This window comes from Orbicella franksi, chromosome 10, assembly GCF_964199315.1.
Source record: "Orbicella franksi chromosome 10, jaOrbFran1.1, whole genome shotgun sequence".
In the NCBI taxonomy this organism is placed as follows: Eukaryota; Metazoa; Cnidaria; class Anthozoa; order Scleractinia; family Merulinidae; genus Orbicella; species Orbicella franksi.
In genome coordinates this window covers 30,094,572-30,116,231 of record NC_138154.1, presented here as the reverse complement: position 1 = coordinate 30,116,231, position 21,660 = coordinate 30,094,572, and the positions used below count along the sequence as shown (strand labels likewise).

Genomic DNA, 21,660 nt, shown 5'->3' with positions numbered 1-21,660 from the left:
AACGTGCCGTTAATCACTATAATCTCTATTGAAGAGTCGTGTAAGATACCAGTAATTTTAACATCACTGCATGAATCTTAACCGTCGAACTTCCGTATTATGGTTATTATTCTTTTGACTTGTTGACTGACCGATAGGTGAATTTGAAAACTATTATTAGCTATACAGTTCAGCATAAATACGGCGGTACTTGTAAATTCAAGTGAGAAAAAAGTGGAACAATTTATCCAGCAAAGCTATTGAAGCAGGTAAGCTCTTATCAATTTTAATACAGGTCATATGCGGATCTCGAAATCGACGTCGAGCCATGAGTGTAAGCATAGTTTTTATTCTGCTACGGGTTTGAATAATTAATTGGAGTGATAAAATGCTGTGAGATGGTGAATACCTTTCGCTTGTCGGTAGTGCTTCACAGCAAACTGAGAATATTTCAGAAGAGAGGACGAAATCTCGAAAACGTCATGAATAAGCGATGAAATATTTGAAGACTCGTAGTGTTATTGCCGTGTTGTGGATTTACACAGTAACGAGATCCTCTTTTGACCAAAATTCTTTCTCTACTCGGCGATGTCAGAAACGATTTGCAGTCGCATCTTCATCGTGTACAATTTTCGCTTTTGCAGAACTTACATCTCTCTTTAGTAGGAAGAAATTAAGTCATTTCAGTTCGAAACGATCGTGACTTACAGGCTCAGTGATGTTCACAAGTTTTAAATCAAAGACTTTGAATATTAAACGAAATAAAAAAAATTGAAAAAAAATTAAAGGCTCTTATGGAAAACAGAAGTGTTTTACAGAGACTGAACTGACAACTGGCTTTAACCCGGAACAACCTAACAGATATGTCGCGATTAACTGATGTGATATTCCTTAATTTTTCACAGTATGGATCGTACAAAGAATCAAGTTTTCCTTTTCGTTGCCTTCCTCTGTGCCACTGTTTACAACTATGTGCAATGTGGTAAGTGTGAGACGTAGTGCTCTGTTCAAAGGCAACTGAAGGACACCCTTCAACTAGAAAGCAACTTTTTAATCAAAGAATGGAAGATGCGAATGCAGCCATAACACTACTGGAAAAATGACCTGAAAACATTTTTTGGGCTCTGAAAGGGATTCGAACCCACGACCTTTTTAATCAAAGTTTGCAAATATGTAGCAAGGTTGAACCTTGTCAAATGTGGCGGGAAGTCTGGTCTAACAAGAGAATCTTTTAGACAAGCAAACATGACGAAAACTGAAAATAAAGAAAAAATCAGCTAGCTGAATATCAATATTACTTCACATCGGCCTTCCAGAGATGCCAAGAAATTTCACGGGTAGTTTAGACAGACAACATAAATAAAGACTCTAAAGGTGCTGTCGTAAACTAAGAGGATACGCGGAGAGAAAGCAGAGAGAAAGCCACCGAACTTGGAAAGAGACAAAAGAAGTGGGTGGCGGCTTTGCCCGGGGGGGGGGGGGGGGACTCCGATATGAAATGGACGGGGATGCTCGTCGTCTCGCTTAGGGGTGTAAATTTCGGATTTTGGTCTCGCTTAGGGTGTTCTGGGCAAAATTTTATTATTTTTAGCCGTCAAGGTCTCGTTTAGGGTTGCACGCGAAGAAATAACAAAAAAGAAAGAATTTTGATTCTTTATATTTACTCGGTTCATATAAACAATAAAGTACACTGTAACAAAACGTCTTTGTCTATTGTTTTACAAGAGTGTAATACGAAACTCGGCGGCTTACACAGAACGGTTATTTGATCACTGCTAAAAATATCCACATGCTTTGCTTGCTATACGATTCTTATTATAAACTGGTCTCTTTTAGGGGTCTGTATAAGCTTCGGCCACGCCCAGATTGGTCTCTTTTAGGGGTTAAATTCAAAATTTCCGACGAGCATCCCCGTCCATTTTATATGGGAGACCCCCCCCCCCCCCGGGCGGCTTTGACATCTCCTAGATGTAATAGCCCTTTTCACAGTTCCCGGCGCCATCTTGGAATAGCAACCGCGCAAACACCACATCGAGGCTAACGTTGAGTCGTATGTTGCATTTGGTGTAATTTGTACAGGAAACGACGCCTTTCTTCGCTTTTATTCGCTTTCGTTCGCGTGTGTTCGAAGTTTTTTGGATAATGAACAACGGAAATAATAACCTAGATACTCCTCCGTCGACTTCGAAGAAGAAAAGAGGAAAACATTGCGCTGTGTTTGGCTGCAACAACAGCTATTATGATGACAGAGGCCTATTCGCAGGTCATCATTTCTTCCAGTTTCCAACTGACCCCAAGCGCAGAAATCGATGGTGCAACCTTATAAAGAGGCAGCATGGAAAGGACGGGTTTAAGGTGACTGGTGCGACTGTAGTTTGCTCAGAACATTTTCGACAAGAAGACATTTTACGAAAACTGGGAGGCCGCTGTTACTTAAAGACAGGTTTGTAATAAAATACATGCAAGCCCATAACAAAATATCATATTTCATTACTCCTACATTTGGCTTAATTTTTTCATTCGTACTTGTCTTTGCAAAGTTTAATTTGACGAGAAGACTGTAAAGCTTTTGAATAATGATGTTTACTGTTCACATGAAAGATCCTGAAATATTATAGTTTTAAAGTTACAGTATTGTATAGCAGTGAATATAAACTGGGCTGTTTGTTGTACCTTCAATGTATGAATGTGTTCTGTAAATAAACTGAAGCCAATTATTATAGTTGATATTATTCATAATTGAAATTATCCTTTCACTGAGTTCATCGGCACTGTATCATTTATATTGCCATTATTTTTACAGGTTTTTATTTTTGATGATAACCTTCATTTTTATTTTAAGGTGCCGAGCCATCCCAGTTTGAATGGACTTCAAAGAAAACTTCACGAAAAGCTCCTGCTAAACGAATGCAAAGCAGAACTGTTTCTACAGAGGAAATGGATGTGTCAGATTCCATGGAAGGGTCACTCAATATGCATGTACCACTTGAAACAGTTTCAGCTGCCACTGAACAAGGTTCAACCTCATGTACAGATAATCTGGAATCAGCAGGATCTCCTGATGTTGATATTATTACAGAGCTGCAACAGAAGATTACATTATTGGAACTAAAGCTAGGTGATTGTGAAGAAGAGTTGACCAAAGTGAAAAATGAAAATGAGCTTTTGCTAGGGTGGCAATTTTCCCTAGACAAAATAAAGGATGATGATTCAGCGATTTTATTTTACACTGGCTTTCCATCATATCAGGCACTGATCAATTTCTATAAGTTTATTGAGCCAAAACTGGGGAAGATGCAGTACTGGAAAGGAGAGCAGTTTGTGAAAGAGAGTCAGCCTTATCAAGAAGATGAAAATCGGAAAAAGCCTGGACCCTCCAGGAAATTAACATTTCTCGATGAATTTCTGTTGGTATTAATGCGACTGAAGGCTGGCCTATTTGTTCAGGATCTGGCTGACAGATTTGGTATAAGCATCAGCCTTGTTTCAAGGATTTGCATTACCTGGATAAATCTGTTGTACTTTGAGCTTCAGAGTATTTTCCCTTTCCCTACCCAAGAGTTGGTACGCAAAAACATGCCAGCAGAGTTTGCAGAATTTTCTACAACCAGAATCATTTTGGACTGTACCGAGATTTTTATTCAGCGGCCGTCTGCAATGATCGCACAGTCTGAAACTTGGTCCGATTATAAACACCATAATACTTGGAAGCTTCTTGTTGGAGTTACGCCAAATGGCCAAGTCACGTTTCTTTCTGACCTCTGGGGTGGACGTGTATCCGATAAACAAATTACCCGCGAAAGTGGAGTGCTTGATTTATTAGATAGTGGTGACAATGTTATGGTTGACCGTGGTTTTGACATAAAGGACATTGTGCCTGATGGTGTCACCGTCAATATGCCACCATTTTTAGGAGGACGGGATCAAATGACTGCAGCTGAGACAGAAGAAACTATGAACATTGCCTCTGTGCGAATACATGTGGAGCAGGCAATTGGTAGAATTAAAACTTATCATATTTTAGACAGTAACCTCCCAAACACATTAAGCCCATATGCAACACAGATTGCAACAGTATGTGGGCTGTTAACAAACTTTCTTCCTCCTTTACTACAACCTGCCAAACCAAATTCCTAGTTTGTATTGTGACTATCCAGATTGAAGAATTTTGTTATAGCTTTGGCTAATAATGGTAATTGTCTATGTGAAGTCCAGTTTTGTCTGTAATCATACAGACAGTAGCATAGCAAAAGTCTGATTAACTTTGTTTAAATCACAGGTATCAGTATGATTACAGACAGAATTGGCTTACACAAAGTCCTTTTACCATTATTAATCAAAGCAGAATTTAAGAAGGATGGTAAGCATCAATTCAATGTTGTGGCAGTGTACAGTGGACGAATAGAAGGTTAATATTTATTTGAACACACTGCCAAATCATCACCTAATAACAAATTACAACATGTAGTTCTTACTTAATAATAATAATAATAATAATAATAATAATAATAATAATAATCATCATCTAATTGTAATATAATCTAATTGTCTAAAATTTAATAGTAGTTCCAAGAAAAACATCAGCACCCCCACCCCTCTTGAAATGTTAATTATGCTTCATACATTTCTTTCTTTTTTGTCTTTGTAACCCCCCCCCCCCCCTGCCCTTCTTGCCCAGGTACATGTACTCCTTGGGAGAATGTATAGGGAGTGAGTATTAATAAATGGGTGTATTCATGCAGAAAAGCCAAAAAAATCAATAATTATAACCTGATGTCACACACCATGGGAAATTCAAAATAATCCTACTTTCAACTTAATTCAACTGTATTCTGTGAAAATACAGATAGAGAATAACAGAGAGACTGTGCAAGTGCAAATTCATCCCTGCACTGCCATGTATTTACATCATAAGTGAATTTTTGGGTAACATTGACTTTTCATTTTAACATAAATGAAATAGTAATGATGGTAGTAATAAATTAATAAATTTACTGCCCAGTAATACATCAAACTTTAGCTTATGCTTGTCTCTGAAATTTCATTTTCAAGCCAGCCCTTGTGCAGTGATATTGGCCATAGGCCAGCCAGCCACCATGCAGGTAGAGAATCTTTCCCCGTTGTACTCGTTTGGTAAGAAGTTCAGGGTAAAGTGCCCTTCTGTAGAAGAAGTCAATCTTGGGCAGAAAGTCACTGGACCAAGTATTGGCTAAGCAGATCTTCTCCAGAAAGAGTGGCCTGTCCTCTCCAAAGTACACTGTGAGAATAATACCTTTCAGATCCAAGTTGGAACAGTAGAGCTGCCCTTGAATTTGATTATAGTAGTCATGATTTCTTTTAAGCCTTACAGTTCCATCAGAAAGTTTCTCCAGAAAAAAGGTTTTATTTTTGCATGCCTCTTCAATAGTCATGCCAGCTTTGCTTAAGGGGGATTTAATTTCCATTCCCCATTTTTCCTGTGTGTGCGTGAAGGTGACAATTCTGTCTATGCTGGCTCCTAGGTATGGTTTGTCCTTAGACACCAGTAGCCCAACTTCCTCCACTGTGACATCAATCCCGGCTGTTCGCATTTCCCTGATATATAAGTTCACTGCCTTTGGTTCACTTTCAATGCCATATTGAACAGCATCTGTTGTGAAGTTTGAATAGAGAATTGATTTTACTTTATTTGAGGGTTCCACTTTAGTCTTGGCAGCTTTTCCAAAATTTGAGGCTGTCAAGAGAGTTTTCCTTTTTTCAAACCAAAGATTGTTTTGGTTTTGTCCACGTGTCAATCTTTCTGTTTCCTGGATCTCTTCCTGGGTGATAGTTAAGTTAGAGATGTGTTCATCGACCATAGATTTAAAGTGCTTGGTAGCTATATCATAACTATCTGTAAAGGGCACACCCTCTGGCTCCTCCTCTTGCTCTTCGGGGTCAGACGCCTCTAGACAGTTTGACTTGATGTCGTGAAACAAGAAGAATGAGCTAGCAGGGAGACAATTCTGAAGACTTTCACTGAAGGTTTTGAAACTCTCTTCCTCTATTGTTCGCTGATTTGGCGCTCTTGGGTCAAATTTTATGATCTTGGGTTGCAGACGAATGTTTTTCTTGCCGAATCGTATCTTTCTAATCAAGACCTGGTCTAGTGGCTTTGCTGCGACACTTTGGTTGCGTGGCACAACCCATACAGACAGCCGTGACGTGCACGACAATGGTTCAGCGTGTTTTTGCAATCCTCTCCTTGTGAAGTCTTCGATAGCAAACAGTACGCCTCCTACGTGGTTGCATTTGCCTTTGCCGAGTCTGCCAAGTCCAGCCGGACACGTGCACGCTGCTCGCAAAATGTCACACTGAGGTGAGAACTCCACTAAAACTCTATACGAATTCTTCTTCATTGAAGGAAGAACGCTGGCCTTAACATAGGTCTTGCCTTGATAAGCTTTGCTTTCCAGCCGTTTTACGTTGCCTTCGAAGAAAAATTGGTAACTTTTCAGCTTCTTGTAGTTTGTGCCTTTTAGCACAATGTGGCGGTACTTGCGTGTAGACACGACAAGGTAATCGTACAGCTGAATAAAGTTCAGTTCTGGAAGCTGACGCAAGTCAGTAGACCATCCAAGAGCGGAGATTTGTCTTAGGATTTCGTCGTATTTGAAGTCGCCAGTGATTTCCACACTTTCCTGGGCGTTATCAGCCGGCGTTGTTACGTTCCGCATAAGCAAAGCGTACACTTTCAGCACCAAGTCCGCCTTTATTCCGCCGGCTCTTTCCGAATTACTCTTCAAAATATCCCTCAGATCTTTCACTGAGAGTTTCTGTATATCCTCAAGGGTCGTAATTTCCTTGTCTTTGTACTTTATGACCATTTTGATCGAAGAAAATAGCTACAGAGAGGAACGCGCGAGCAAAACAGCTGTGATTTCTCTTTGTTTGTGTTTCCCGGGTCAACGTTAGCCTCGATGTGGTGTTTGCGCGGTTGCTATTCCAAGATGGCGCCGGGAACTGTAAAAAGGGCTATTATCTGGAAGCTGCAAAATCCGAGCTATGCAAGATTTTTGGTTTTGTTGAAAATGACAGTGATTATGGAAGCAGTGATGACACAGTGGTGCCAAAAAAAGTGATGACAATGAAAGAGGTGCCAATAAAAGTGATCGTAATGAAATTGATGGCAGTGAAAACTGAAAATCTCCAGGACACAATGGTACTTCAGAGGATATAGGTCCACCATCCCGGGAAACGTCAAGATGTGCACTTTACCACGAGCCTTTCACTGAATCCGACTGATCTTATCAGTCATTCTGTATGTTTTCGTTGTTGGTACTGTTAGATCGTCAAATCTTCATAGGTCTAAAGATTTTGAAACTAGACTTATTTTCAGACCATTCGTAATAAAGCTGGAATGGTTGTTTAAAGTAGCCCAAAATATTTGCATTTTTAATCGTTAACACAGAAATCAGGTGCCCAGAAAATTGAGACCCTCCTCGAGCGTAAGCGCTCGAAAAAAAAAAACATGGCCTTCGCCTACTTAAAAAATGACCGTTTTCTTCCAAAATACCATTGCTCATTACACAATTCTAGCATGTCTTACTTTTTCCGCACTTTCCATCTTTAAGTTATGCTTTTAAACATCTAGGAAGGTTTCTCCAACCACCACGTTTTTTTTTTTTGCATAATCACTGTATTGCTGTATTTGTAATCATTAAGTAAGGTTAATGCTCATTGTCATCCCGTTCAGCTCTTCAATAAATTACTGTTAACAATGCAAACCTTCCACTGTTTACAGTGAATGTGTTACAGAGTTAGCTATGCTTAACCTATCTCAACAGATTATTGTCCTCGATACGCGAAAATTGGATGTTTTCAAGATCAGGGAAACCGCGCCATACCATCAATAGAAGGACAGGATTCCATCTTAGATGGCAGCTACCAGACAAGACGAGACTCCATCGTAAAGTGCTATAAAGCAGCTAAGAAACGAGGATTCCACATTTTTGCAGTTCAAAATGGTGGATGGTGTGCATCCAGTGCTACGGCTGGCAAGACCTTCAACAAATATGGCAAATCGTCGGCCTGCAAGTCAGATGGTAAAGGTGGACCATGGGCCAATCAAGTTTACTACATCACAGGTGAGCGGATAGCTGGTGACACAATCAAGCTACAGTTTAGAAACCTCTAAAGTTGTAAGTCTATGATGATGTCTCTTTGCATTGTTTAAGCTGGTAGGAAGAAATAGAGAAGCTTGGCAAAAGAGTGCATGGAGATAGACTTCATTTCCAGAATCTGTGTGCGTGATCCTGGCACACGTTTGTGAGGACGAAAAGAAAAAATGTAAATCATGGCATATGGTTCTTTAATACTGCTTCTGTTTGTCCATTGTTGTGCAGGTTATGATGAGGTTGGATGCTATAAGGATACTGGAAGTCGTGCAATCCCAACGTTGGAAGGAAAGGATTCTATCTTGGATGGATCTTATTCTTCTCGTACGAACCCCATTGCCAAGTGCGCCGTGGCTGCAATGAGAGCGGGCTACGGAATGTTTGCAGTTCAGAATGGTGGCTGGTGTGCCGCTAGTGCTACTGCTTCCCAGACGTACGACAGGTATGGTAAATCTACGGCCTGCAAAGACGATGGTGAAGGTGGACCTTGGGCCAATCAGGTGTATAAACTTAAAGGTAAATCAAAAACATATCTACCTTACTGTCAACTAAACCGTTTTTCAAATTGCGCAGTTTGGACTGACGAAAGCGCGCATTATCCACTAACAATCACTTCATGGTATTGAACGTAGTTTACCTCCTGGTCGTCTCTGAGAACTTTTGCCTCCAAATTATGATCCATGTGTATCGACGCGGCTGCAATAGTTTGAAATAAAGTCGGTGTTGGCCTCTCAATTGAGTTGTCTTTTTCGTGGAAAGTTTAAAATAGGTGTGTACTGGAGGAGTTCACGGTACTGAAAAGGAAAGCTACCGGGTGACATCCTTAGCCCACCACTTACCTAAGCTCTGCAAATCATGATCTAGACCTCAGACTAGATAAAAGTAATCCAGACGAAACAACAGTCAATGTGTTACTGAGTTAGCATTGCTTAACGTATCTTAACAGATTATCGTCCTCGATACGCGACCATTGGATGTTTTCAAGATCGGGGAAGCCGCGCCATACCATCAATAGAAGGACAGGATTCCATCTTGGATGGCAGCTACCAGAAGAGACGAGACTCCATCGAAAAGTGCTATAAAGCAGCTAAGAAACGAGGATTCCACATTTTTGCAGTTCAAAATGGTGGATGGTGTGCATCCAGTGCTACGGCTGGCAAGACCTTCAACAAATATGGCAAATCGTCGGCCTGCAAGTCAGATGGTAAAGGTGGACCATGGGCCAATCAAGTTTACTACATCAAAGGTGAGCGGATAGCTGGTGACACAATCAAGCTACAGTTTAGAAACCTCTAAAGTTGTAAGTCTATGATGATGTCTCTTTGCATTGTTTAAGCTGGTAGGAAGAAATAGAGAAGCTTGGCAAAAGAGTGCATGGAGATAGACTTCATTTCCAGAATCTGTGTGCGTGATCCTGGCACACGTTTGTGAGGACGAAAAGAAAAAATGTAAATCATGGCATATGGTTCTTTAATACTGCTTCTGTTTGTCCATTGTTGTGCAGGTTATGATGAGGTTGGATGCTATAAGGATACTGGAAGTCGTGCAATCCCAACGTTGGAAGGAAAGGATTCTATCTTGGATGGATCTTATTCTTCTCGTACGAACCCCATTGCCAAGTGCGCCGTGGCTGCAATGAGAGCGGGCTACGGAATGTTTGCAGTTCAGAATGGTGGCTGGTGTGCCGCTAGTGCTACTGCTTCCCAGACGTACGACAGGTATGGTAAATCTACGGCCTGCAAAGACGATGGTGAAGGTGGACCTTGGGCCAATCAGGTGTATAAACTTAAAGGTAAATCAAAAACATATCTACCTTACTGTCAACTTAACCGTTTTTGAAATTGCGCAGTTTGGACTGACGAAAGCGCGCATTATCCACTAACAATCACTTCATGGTATTGAACGTAGTTTACCTCCTGGTCGTCTCTGAGAACTTTTGCCTCCAAATTATGATCCATTTGTATCGACGCGGCTGCAATAGTTTGAAATAAAGTCGGTGTTGGCCTCTCAATTGAGTTGTCTTTTTCGTGGAAAGTTTAAAACAGGTGTGTTCTGGAGGAGTTCACGGTACTGAAAAGGAAAGCTACCGGGTTACATCCTTAGCCCACTACTTACCTAAGCTCTGCAAATCATGATCTAGACCTCAGACTAGATAAAAGTAATCCAGACGAAACAACAGTCAATGTGTTACTGAGTTAGCATTGCTTAACGTATCTTAACAGATTATCGTCCTCGATACGCGACCATTGGATGTTTTCAAGATCGGGGAAGCCGCGCCATACCATCAATAGAAGGACAGGATTCCATCTTGGATGGCAGCTACCAGAAGAGACGAGACTCCATCGAAAAGTGCTATAAAGCAGCTAAGAAACGAGGATTCCACATTTTTGCAGTTCAAAATGGTGGATGGTGTGCATCCAGTGCTACGGCTGGCAAGACCTTCAACAAATATGGCAAATCGTCGGCCTGCAAGTCAGATGGTAAAGGTGGACCATGGGCCAATCAAGTTTACTACATCACAGGTGAGCGGATAGCTGGTGACACAATCAAGCTACAGTTTAGAAACCTCTAAAGTTGTAAGTCTATGATGGTGTCTCTTTGCATTGTTTAAGCTGGTAGGAAGAAATAGAGAAGCTTGGCAAAAGAGTGCATGGAGATAGACTTCATTTCCAGAATCTGTGTGCGTGATCCTGGCACACGTTTGTGAGGACGAAAAGAAAAAATGTAAATCATGGCATATGGTTCTTTAATACTGCTTCTGTTTGTCCATTGTTGTGCAGGTTATGATGAGGTTGGATGCTATAAGGATACTGGAAGTCGTGCAATCCCAACGTTGGAAGGAAAGGATTCTATCTTGGATGGATCTTATTCTTCTCGTACGAACTCCATTGCCAAGTGCGCCGTGGCTGCAATGAGAGCGGGCTACGGAATGTTTGCAGTTCAGAATGGTGGCTGGTGTGCCGCTAGTGCTACTGCTTCCCAGACGTACGACAGGTATGGTAAATCTACGGCCTGCAAAGACGATGGTGAAGGTGGACCTTGGGCCAATCAGGTGTATAAACTTAAAGGTAAATCAAAAACATATCTACCTTACTGTCAACTTAACCGTTTTTGAAATTGCGCAGTTTGGACTGACGAAAGCGCGCATTATCCACTAACAATCACTTCATGGTATTGAACGTAGTTTACCTCCTGGTCGTCTCTGAGAACTTTTGCCTCCAAATTATGATCCATTTGTATCGACGCGGCTGCAATAGTTTGAAATAAAGTCGGTGTTGGCCTCTCAATTGAGTTGTCTTTTTCGTGGAAAGTTTAAAACAGGTGTGTTCTGGAGGAGTTCACGGTACTGAAAAGGAAAGCTACCGGGTTACATCCTTAGCCCACTACTTACCTAAGCTCTGCAAATCATGATCTAGACCTCAGACTAGATAAAAGTAATCCAGACGAAACAACAGTCAATGTGTTACTGAGTTAGCATTGCTTAACGTATCTTAACAGATTATCGTCCTCGATACGCGACCATTGGATGTTTTCAAGATCGGGGAAGCCGCGCCATACCATCAATAGAAGGACAGGATTCCATCTTGGATGGCAGCTACCAGAAGAGACGAGACTCCATCGAAAAGTGCTATAAAGCAGCTAAGAAACGAGGATTCCACATTTTTGCAGTTCAAAATGGTGGATGGTGTGCATCCAGTGCTACGGCTGGCAAGACCTTCAACAAATATGGCAAATCGTCGGCCTGCAAGTCAGATGGTAAAGGTGGACCATGGGCCAATCAAGTTTACTACATCAAAGGTGAGCGGATAGCTGGTGACACAATCAAGCTACAGTTTAGAAACCTCTAAAGTTGTAAGTCTATGATGGTGTCTCTTTGCATTGTTTAAGCTGGTAGGAAGAAATAGAGAAGCTTGGCAAAAGAGTGCATGGAGATAGACTTCATTTCCAGAATCTGTGTGCGTGATCCTGGCACACGTTTGTGAGGACGAAAAGAAAAAATGTAAATCATGGCATATGGTTCTTTAATACTGCTTCTGTTTGTCCATTGTTGTGCAGGTTATGATGAGGTTGGATGCTATAAGGATACTGGAAGTCGTGCAATCCCAACGTTGGAAGGAAAGGATTCTATCTTGGATGGATCTTATTCTTCTCGTACGAACCCCATTGCCAAGTGCGCCGTGGCTGCAATGAGAGCGGGCTACGGAATGTTTGCAGTTCAGAATGGTGGCTGGTGTGCCGCTAGTGCTACTGCTTCCCAGACGTACGACAGGTATGGTAAATCTACGGCCTGCAAAGACGATGGTGAAGGTGGACCTTGGGCCAATCAGGTGTATAAACTTAAAGGTAAATCAAAAACATATCTACCTTACTGTCAACTTAACCGTTTTTGAAATTGCGCAGTTTGGACTGACGAAAGCGCGCATTATCCACTAACAATCACTTCATGGTATTGAACGTAGTTTACCTCCTGGTCGTCTCTGAGAACTTTTGCCTCCAAATTATGATCCATTTGTATCGACGCGGCTGCAATAGTTTGAAATAAAGTCGGTGTTGGCCTCTCAATTGAGTTGTCTTTTTCGTGGAAAGTTTAAAACAGGTGTGTTCTGGAGGAGTTCACGGTACTGAAAAGGAAAGCTACCGGGTTACATCCTTAGCCCACTACTTACCTAAGCTCTGCAAATCATGATCTAGACCTCAGACTAGATAAAAGTAATCCAGACGAAACAACAGTCAATGTGTTACTGAGTTAGCATTGCTTAACGTATCTTAACAGATTATCGTCCTCGATACGCGACCATTGGATGTTTTCAAGATCGGGGAAGCCGCGCCATACCATCAATAGAAGGACAGGATTCCATCTTGGATGGCAGCTACCAGAAGAGACGAGACTCCATCGAAAAGTGCTATAAAGCAGCTAAGAAACGAGGATTCCACATTTTTGCAGTTCAAAATGGTGGATGGTGTGCATCCAGTGCTACGGCTGGCAAGACCTTCAACAAATATGGCAAATCGTCGGCCTGCAAGTCAGATGGTAAAGGTGGACCATGGGCCAATCAAGTTTACTACATCAAAGGTGAGCGGATAGCTGGTGACACAATCAAGCTACAGTTTAGAAACCTCTAAAGTTGTAAGTCTATGATGATGCCTCTTTGCATTGTTTAAGCTGGTAGGAAGAAATAGAGAAGCTTGGCAAAAGAGTGCATGGAGATAGACTTCATTTCCAGAATCTGTGTGCGTGATCCTGGCACACGTTTGTGAGGACGAAAAGAAAAAATGTAAATCATGGCATATGGTTCTTTAATACTGCTTCTGTTTGTCCATTGTTGTGCAGGTTATGATGAGGTTGGATGCTATAAGGATACTGGAAGTCGTGCAATCCCAACGTTGGAAGGAAAGGATTCTATCTTGGATGGATCTTATTCTTCTCGTACGAACCCCATTGCCAAGTGCGCCGTGGCTGCAATGAGAGCGGGCTACGGAATGTTTGCAGTTCAGAATGGTGGCTGGTGTGCCGCTAGTGCTACTGCTTCCCAGACGTACGACAGGTATGGTAAATCTACGGCCTGCAAAGACGATGGTGAAGGTGGACCTTGGGCCAATCAGGTGTATAAACTTAAAGGTAAATCAAAAACATATCTACCTTACTGTCAACTTAACCGTTTTTGAAATTGCGCAGTTTGGACTGACGAAAGCGCGCATTATCCACTAACAATCACTTCATGGTATTGAACGTAGTTTACCTCCTGGTCGTCTCTGAGAACTTTTGCCTCCAAATTATGATCCATTTGTATCGACGCGGCTGCAATAGTTTGAAATAAAGTCGGTGTTGGCCTCTCAATTGAGTTGTCTTTTTCGTGGAAAGTTTAAAACAGGTGTGTTCTGGAGGAGTTCACGGTACTGAAAAGGAAAGCTACCGGGTTACATCCTTAGCCCACTACTTACCTAAGCTCTGCAAATCATGATCTAGACCTCAGACTAGATAAAAGTAATCCAGACGAAACAACAGTCAATGTGTTACTGAGTTAGCGTTGCTTAACGTATCTTAACAGATTATCGTCCTCGATACGCGACCATTGGATGTTTTCAAGATCGGGGAAGCCGCGCCATACCATCAATAGAAGGACAGGATTCCATCTTGGATGGCAGCTACCAGAAGAGACGAGACTCCATCGAAAAGTGCTATAAAGCAGCTAAGAAAGGAGGATTCCACATTTTTGCAGTTCAAAATGGTGGATGGTGTGCATCCAGTGCTACGGCTGGCAAGACCTTCAACAAATATGGCAAATCGTCGGCCTGCAAGTCAGATGGTAAAGGTGGACCATGGGCCAATCAAGTTTACTACATCACAGGTGAGCGGATAGCTGGTGACACAATCAAGCTACAGTTTAGAAACCTCTAAAGTTGTAAGTCTATGATGATGCCTCTTTGCATTGTTTAAGCTGGTAGGAAGAAATAGAGAAGCTTGGCAAAAGAGTGCATGGAGATAGACTTCATTTCCAGAATCTGTGTGCGTGATCCTGGCACACGTTTGTGAGGACGAAAAGAAAAAATGTAAATCATGGCATATGGTTCTTTAATACTGCTTCTGTTTGTCCATTGTTGTGCAGGTTATGATGAGGTTGGATGCTATAAGGATACTGGAAGTCGTGCAATCCCAACGTTGGAAGGAAAGGATTCTATCTTGGATGGATCTTATTCTTCTCGTACGAACCCCATTGCCAAGTGCGCCGTGGCTGCAATGAGAGCGGGCTACGGAATGTTTGCAGTTCAGAATGGTGGCTGGTGTGCCGCTAGTGCTACTGCTTCCCAGACGTACGACAGGTATGGTAAATCTACGGCCTGCAAAGACGATGGTGAAGGTGGACCTTGGGCCAATCAGGTGTATAAACTTAAAGGTAAATCAAAAACATATCTACCTTACTGTCAACTTAACCGTTTTTGAAATTGCGCAGTTTGGACTGACGAAAGCGCGCATTATCCACTAACAATCACTTCATGGTATTGAACGTAGTTTACCTCCTGGTCGTCTCTGAGAACTTTTGCCTCCAAATTATGATCCATTTGTATCGACGCGGCTGCAATAGTTTGAAATAAAGTCGGTGTTGGCCTCTCAATTGAGTTGTCTTTTTCGTGGAAAGTTTAAAACAGGTGTGTTCTGGAGGAGTTCACGGTACTGAAAAGGAAAGCTACCGGGTTACATCCTTAGCCCACTACTTACCTAAGCTCTGCAAATCATGATCTAGACCTCAGACTAGATAAAAGTAATCCAGACGAAACAACAGTCAATGTGTTACTGAGTTAGCATTGCTTAACGTATCTTAACAGATTATCGTCCTCGATACGCGACCATTGGATGTTTTCAAGATCGGGGAAGCCGCGCCATACCATCAATAGAAGGACAGGATTCCATCTTGGATGGCAGCTACCAGAAGAGACGAGACTCCATCGAAAAGTGCTATAAAGCAGCTAAGAAACGAGGATTCCACATTTTTGCAGTTCAAAATGGTGGATGGTGTGCATCCAGTGCTACGGCTGGCAAGACCTTCAACAAATATGGCAAATCGTCGGCCTGCAAGTCAGATGGTAAAGGTGGACCATGGGCCAATCAAGTTTACTACATCAAAGGTGAGCGGATAGCTGGTGACACAATCAAGCTACAGTTTAGAAACCTCTAAAGTTGTAAGTCTATGATGATGCCTCTTTGCATTGTTTAAGCTGGTAGGAAGAAATAGAGAAGCTTGGCAAAAGAGTGCATGGAGATAGACTTCATTTCCAGAATCTGTGTGCGTGATCCTGGCACACGTTTGTGAGGACGAAAAGAAAAAATGTAAATCATGGCATATGGTTCTTTAATACTGCTTCTGTTTGTCCATTGTTGTGCAGGTTATGATGAGGTTGGATGCTATAAGGATACTGGAAGTCGTGCAATCCCAACGTTGGAAGGAAAGGATTCTATCTTGGATGGATCTTATTCTTCTCGTACGAACCCCATTGCCAAGTGCGCCGTGGCTGCAATGAGAGCGGGCTACGGAATGTTTGCAGTTCAGAATGGTGGCTGGTGTGCCGCTAGTGCTACTGCTTCCCAGACGTACGACAGGTATGGTAAATCTACGGCCTGCAAAGACGATGGTGAAGGTGGACCTTGGGCCAATCAGGTGTATAAACTTAAAGGTAAATCAAAAACATATCTACCTTACTGTCAACTTAACCGTTTTTGAAATTGCGCAGTTTGGACTGACGAAAGCGCGCATTATCCACTAAGAATCACTTCATGGTGTTGAACGTAGTTTACCTCCTGGTTTTGTCTGAGAACTTTTGCTACCAAATTATGATCCATTTGTATCGACGCGGCTGCAATAGTTTGAAATAAAGTCGGTGTTGGCCTCTCAATTGAGTTGTCTTTTTCGTGGAAAGTTTAAAATAGGTGTGTACTGGAGGAGTTCACGGTACTGAAAAGGAAAGCTACCGGGTTACATCCTTTGCCCACTACTTACCTAAGCTCTGCAAATCATGATCTAGACCTCAGACTAGATAAAAGTAACCCAGACGAAACAACAGTCAATGTGTTACTGAGTTAGCATTGGTTAACGTATCTTAACAGATTATCGTCCTCGATACGCGACCATTGGATGTTTTCAAGATCGGGGAAGCCGCGCCATACCATCAATAGAAGGACAGGATTCCATCTTGGATGGCAGCTACCAGAAGAGACGAGACTCCATCGGAAAGTGCTATAAAGCAGCTAAGAAACGAGGATTCCACATTTTTGCAGTTCAAAATGGTGGATGGTGTGCATCCAGTGCTACGGCTGGCAAGACCTTCAACAAATATGGCAAATCGTCGGCCTGCAAGTCAGATGGTAAAGGTGGACCATGGGCCAATCAAGTTTACTACATCACAGGTGAGCGGATAGCTGGTGACACAATCAAGCTACAGTTTAGAAACCTCTAAAGTTGTAAGTCTATGATGATGTCTCTTTGCATTGTGTAAGCTACACACATAGAGACTACTGGTTCTGGCGCAGCAGTGATAACTGGGAAGAGAACGAACAAAAATAAACCTCCCACGTTCAACTTCCACCCACCCACGCACGAAGTTGAACGTAGCAGGTTTATTTTTTGTCTGTTCTCTTCCCAGTTATCATTGCTGCGTCCATAACCAGTAGTCTCTATGTGTGTTTGAGATGTTGCGTGTTACACAACATAAAAGAAAACAAAGCGCGGATGTTACACCGAAAATGCCTGCACTGATTATATACAAAAGTGCGCCAGAAATATTTCCTATTGAACAAGTATCTGCAAAGTATATACGCCGAGATGGCTGCCGCAAGATATTCGTCCGATGTTCTGCAAATGTTTTGCGGCCGAATACCAACAGGGGTAAACAGAAACCAACGTAAACCATTAGAACCACAAAAAGTAGCAGTATTCGGCCGGTTCCAAACATATCAATATAATAACCCTGATCTCCGTACATGGGGAATGGATTTATCCGAAAGAAATCAGTACAAAAAGGATCTGTTGATGTCTGCAAGAGAAAATAAAGAAAAGTTCACGGATTTGGCTGAACAAGAAGTCCAAAGGTTAAAAAGCGCAAAAGTAAGTGTTGCGTTAGAAGTAAAGTTTTCAAGAGAAAGAGACGGAAAAACGCAAGATATGAAGCACTTTTTCCGTGACAAAAACAACCAGCCCTTCCTTTTCATGACGCCAGATAAGGCCCAGATAGAGCAAAAATTTGACGAATTTATTGAAAACACAAAAGGAGAAATAGAGCACTGGTCAGAGAGGGGATCAGGATGGGAAGTTGAAAGAATAACGATTGCATACGTAGATGTCGAAATCTATCATCTAATTCTTGGAGGAACCTATTTGCCTCTTCCAGCTTGGCTGGCAAACAAGAAGGCAATAATCAACGTGAAAAACAGAGACAACGAATGCCTGAAGTGGGCTCTCAGAGCTGCTTTATTCCCCCCAAAAGATGGGAAAGACCCGCAAAGACCAAGCAAATATCCGGTTAACGACGGCATAAACTACGAAGGAATCGATTTCCCAACGCCAGTAAAGCTTGAGGCTCAAAACAAGAGCCTCGCAATAACATTATTTGACTGTGAAAACAAAAACGTGTTCCCGCTCAGGCTAAGCGGCAGAAGAGAAGAAAAGAATGTGAAGCAGGTAAACCTGATACTAATTGAGTCAGGGGAAGTACAACACTATTGTTGTGTAAAACGGGTGAGCGCTCTGTTGTTTGATAAGTCACTGAAGAACAAAACCCAATATTGCTTGATGTGCTTGTCGCGTTTCACAAAAGCTAACTTGCTCGAGGACCACAAAAAATATTGCAACGGTGTGAACGGCAGGCCGACAAGGATCGAGATGCCAGAGGAGGGGAAAAACACCCTTTCCTTCCAAAACCATAGCAAACAGATGAAGATGCCCTACGTGATTTATGCGGACTTCGAGGCTTTAGTAAGAAAGATTTCGGGCTGTGAGCGTGGGCCAGAGAGAGAGCAAACAAGCTATACAGAGAAGACCGAAAGGCATGAGGCATGCGGGTATTCTTACATGGTTGTGAGAAGCGACGGAGAGGTTTCAGGGTCAAAGGTTTACAAGGGCGAAAACGCGGTGGGAACGTTTTTAAGCGACATTCTGCAGGAAGAGGAGCAAATAAGAGAGAGTTTGGCCGCACCAAAGCCGATCGTGATGGCGGCCGAAGACTGGAAAAAATTCAGAAAAGCAACTGATTGCCTTATTTGTAACAAAAGTTTGATAAAAGACGAATTCTTAGATTCTTTACCTGTTTGGAAGATCGAAGAATCCGGTGAAGAAGGCAGTGAAAAATGCAGTTATTGGGGCCAAGGCCACAAAAAATGTTTTTACATGGCACAGAAAGAGCAGAAATGGGGTGTTCAAAGGCTAAAAAGACTGGCAGACAAAAAACACCAGTTGGAGGCAAAATCACAGGAAAATTGTAAGTACTGTGGAAACCCTTTACTTCAGAAAAACTACAGAGACGCAGTAAAAGACCATTGCCAAATAACGGGCAGGTACCGCGGAGCCGCGCACAGCGAATGCAATAAGAAATTGCGAATAAATCCCAAGACTGACCAAATACCAGTTGTATTCCACAACCTGAGGGGCTACGACGCGCACTATGTAATGCAAGCGATGTCACAGCTGCAGAAAGAGGTGAAATGCGTCGCCAACAACATGGAGAAATATATCACATTTTCAGTCGGAGGTCTGCGTTTCATCGACAGCTTGAACTTTTTGCAAGGAAGCCTTGATTCACTTGTAAGCGCAACACCAAAGGAGTCATTGAAAATAACATCAACCATTTCAAAAGGCAGCGACCTGCTTTACAAAAAAGGGATCTACCCTTACGAGTACATGGACTCATGGGGGAGATTCGGCGAGACAAGGCTTCCGGACAAAGAGAAGTTTTACAGCAAGCTGAACGACGAGCACATAACAGACGAAGAGTACGCGCACGCGCAGACTGTCGGGGAGGCTTTCGAGTGCAAAACGCTGGGCGATTATCACGATCTTTACGTGAAAACTGATGTCGCCCTTTTGGCGGATGTTTTTGAGAACTTCCGAAACCTGTGCCAAGAGCAGTACGGGTTAGATCCGGCGCATTATTTCACGTCGCCAGGCCTGAGCTGGGACGCGCTCTTGAAAAAGACGGGGGTCGAGCTTGAGCTATTCACAGACCTTGAAATGCATCTCTTCGTGGAAAGGGGAATGCGGGGCGGAATCTCCATCGTGAGCAAGAGGTGCGCCAAAGCAAACAACCCGCAAGTACCGGACTATGACCCAAGCAAGCCAAAAAAATACATCATGTATCTCGACGCAAACAACCTTTACGGATGGGCAATGAGCAAGCCCCTCCCGAAAAGAGATTTCAAATGGAAACGCGTCATGCCCACAGAGGAGGAGATCCTGAAGAAAAAAGAAAACGCAAAGAATGGTTGGATTCTTGAGGTTGATCTTGAATATCCTGCAGAACTGCATGAGGAGCACAAGAGCTATCCCCTGGCGCCGGAGAAAAAGGTCGTGAAAAAAGAATGGATGTCGGCCTACCAAAAGAGGCTGATGAAAGACCTGGAGCTGAAACCCCCGGACAGCAAGAAGCTGCTGCTGACACTTGAGGACAAAAGCAACTATGTCGTGCATTACAGAAACTTGCAGTTTTATCTGAAGCAGGGCATGAAACTGAAGCGCGTGCACAGGGTGTTGGAGTTCGAACAAGAATGCTGGATGGAGCCGTACATCAGGATGAATACAGAATTCAGGAAAAACGCAAAGAGCGACTTTGAAAAGAACTTTTACAAGCTCATGAATAACTCGGTTTTCGGCAAAACGATGGAAAACCTACGTAACCGCGTTGACATAAAAATAGTGCGCACAAATGAGACGAAAAAAATAAGGAAACTGGTTGCCAGCCCTCTGTTCTCACGGCACGTTTTCTTTTCAAACGACCTGGTCGGAATCGACATGCGAAAAAGCAAGCTGCTTGTCAACACGCCGGTCTACACGGGGATGACGATCCTTGACAACAGCAAGATCCTGATGTACGACTTCTTTTACAACGAGCTTAAAAAAACAATACTGCTCAAGGTGCGAGCTTTTGTACACAGACACCGACAGCCTTCTGCTTGAGATCGAAACGGATGACGTCTACAAAGACATCGAAACGAACAAAAATCTGTATGATACGAGCGACTACCCGAAGGAGCATCCACTCCACTCAAACACCAACAAAAAGGTCTTGGGCAAAATGAAAGACGAATGTGCCGGAACCCCCATAGCAGAGTGTGTGTGTCTGAGACCGAAAATGTACTCCATCCTGAAGGCAGACGAAAAAAATATCAAAAAAGCAAAGGGCGTAAAAAAGAGCGTTGTCAAGAAACAAATAACGCATGAAAAGTACAAGGAAACGCTTTTTGGTGTGGAGCAGCAATGGCATGGAATGAACATTCTTCGAAGCGAGGGACACGAGATCTACGGCATGCATCTAAAAAAATTTCGCTTTCACCGTTTGATTCAAAACGATGGATAGGTGACGATGGTATCCATACAAAAACTTACGGGTACACCAGCTTTGATATATTGCCTACATTAACGGATGATGAACTTAGAGAGTTAGAGTCACTTGCTCTGGGGGTAATTGTGTGTTTGGAGGGTTAACCAGCAGTTCTTCACGCACGAAGCCGCGCTTGGGACCGTCGTGCAAATAGTAGAGAACGGGTTGATCCGGTTTGGTAAAAGATCTTTCAATGCTGTAAACTTTCAAAGACCAGATTGGGTCTGTGGTTCTTTTTACACCGCCTTCAAGCTCTCCGGGCTGGTAGAGATAAAGAACGTGGACAAGGGCGGGGAGTATTTTTTCGTTTTTTCCAACAGGCCTTGAATAAGGGGTCGATGGCCTTGCATAAACAGATTTTTCTTTGATGGCAACGGCGGGTTTCTTGCCGATAAGGCTTGTAACCTCGTTGTTCAAAGCCGAAACAACTTCTGGAAGTCTTTTCACCCAAGCAGTGGACCGC

The 21,660-nt window shown here is 42.7% G+C and overlaps 2 protein-coding genes and 1 pseudogene across 2 annotated transcripts in view; 2 read left to right on the top strand and 1 right to left on the bottom strand.

The window, feature by feature from the left end:
- Positions 1–21,660, top strand: part of LOC145500675 (uncharacterized) — a 48,905-nt gene that overhangs the window by 1,810 nt on the left and 25,435 nt on the right. The window contains exons 2-17 of the mRNA XM_081480200.1: positions 885–961; positions 7,785–8,084; positions 8,343–8,630; positions 9,061–9,360; positions 9,619–9,906; positions 10,337–10,636; positions 10,895–11,182; positions 11,613–11,912; positions 12,171–12,458; positions 12,889–13,188; positions 13,447–13,734; positions 14,165–14,464; positions 14,723–15,010; positions 15,441–15,740; positions 15,999–16,286; positions 16,717–17,016. Of these exons, the coding sequence (XP_081336326.1) occupies positions 886–961; positions 7,785–8,084; positions 8,343–8,630; positions 9,061–9,360; positions 9,619–9,906; positions 10,337–10,636; positions 10,895–11,182; positions 11,613–11,912; positions 12,171–12,458; positions 12,889–13,188; positions 13,447–13,734; positions 14,165–14,464; positions 14,723–15,010; positions 15,441–15,740; positions 15,999–16,286; positions 16,717–17,016 (4,492 nt within the window). The 5' untranslated portion in view covers position 885. The remainder of the gene's footprint in view (positions 1–884; positions 962–7,784; positions 8,085–8,342; positions 8,631–9,060; positions 9,361–9,618; positions 9,907–10,336; positions 10,637–10,894; positions 11,183–11,612; positions 11,913–12,170; positions 12,459–12,888; positions 13,189–13,446; positions 13,735–14,164; positions 14,465–14,722; positions 15,011–15,440; positions 15,741–15,998; positions 16,287–16,716; positions 17,017–21,660) is intronic.
- LOC145500152 (uncharacterized) lies at positions 1,959–3,506 on the top strand (annotated as a pseudogene).
- Positions 4,773–6,974, bottom strand: LOC145500679 (uncharacterized). The gene has a single exon (XM_081480204.1). It carries the CDS (start codon positions 6,822–6,824, stop codon positions 5,001–5,003), a length of 1,824 nt encoding a protein of 607 aa, XP_081336330.1. The 5' UTR covers positions 6,825–6,974; the 3' UTR covers positions 4,773–5,000.

Excerpts from the sequence above, each read along its gene's own strand:
- LOC145500679 (XM_081480204.1), bottom strand. The coding sequence starts at position 6,824 with ATGGTCATAAAGTACAAAGACAAGGAAATTACGACCCTTGAGGATATA.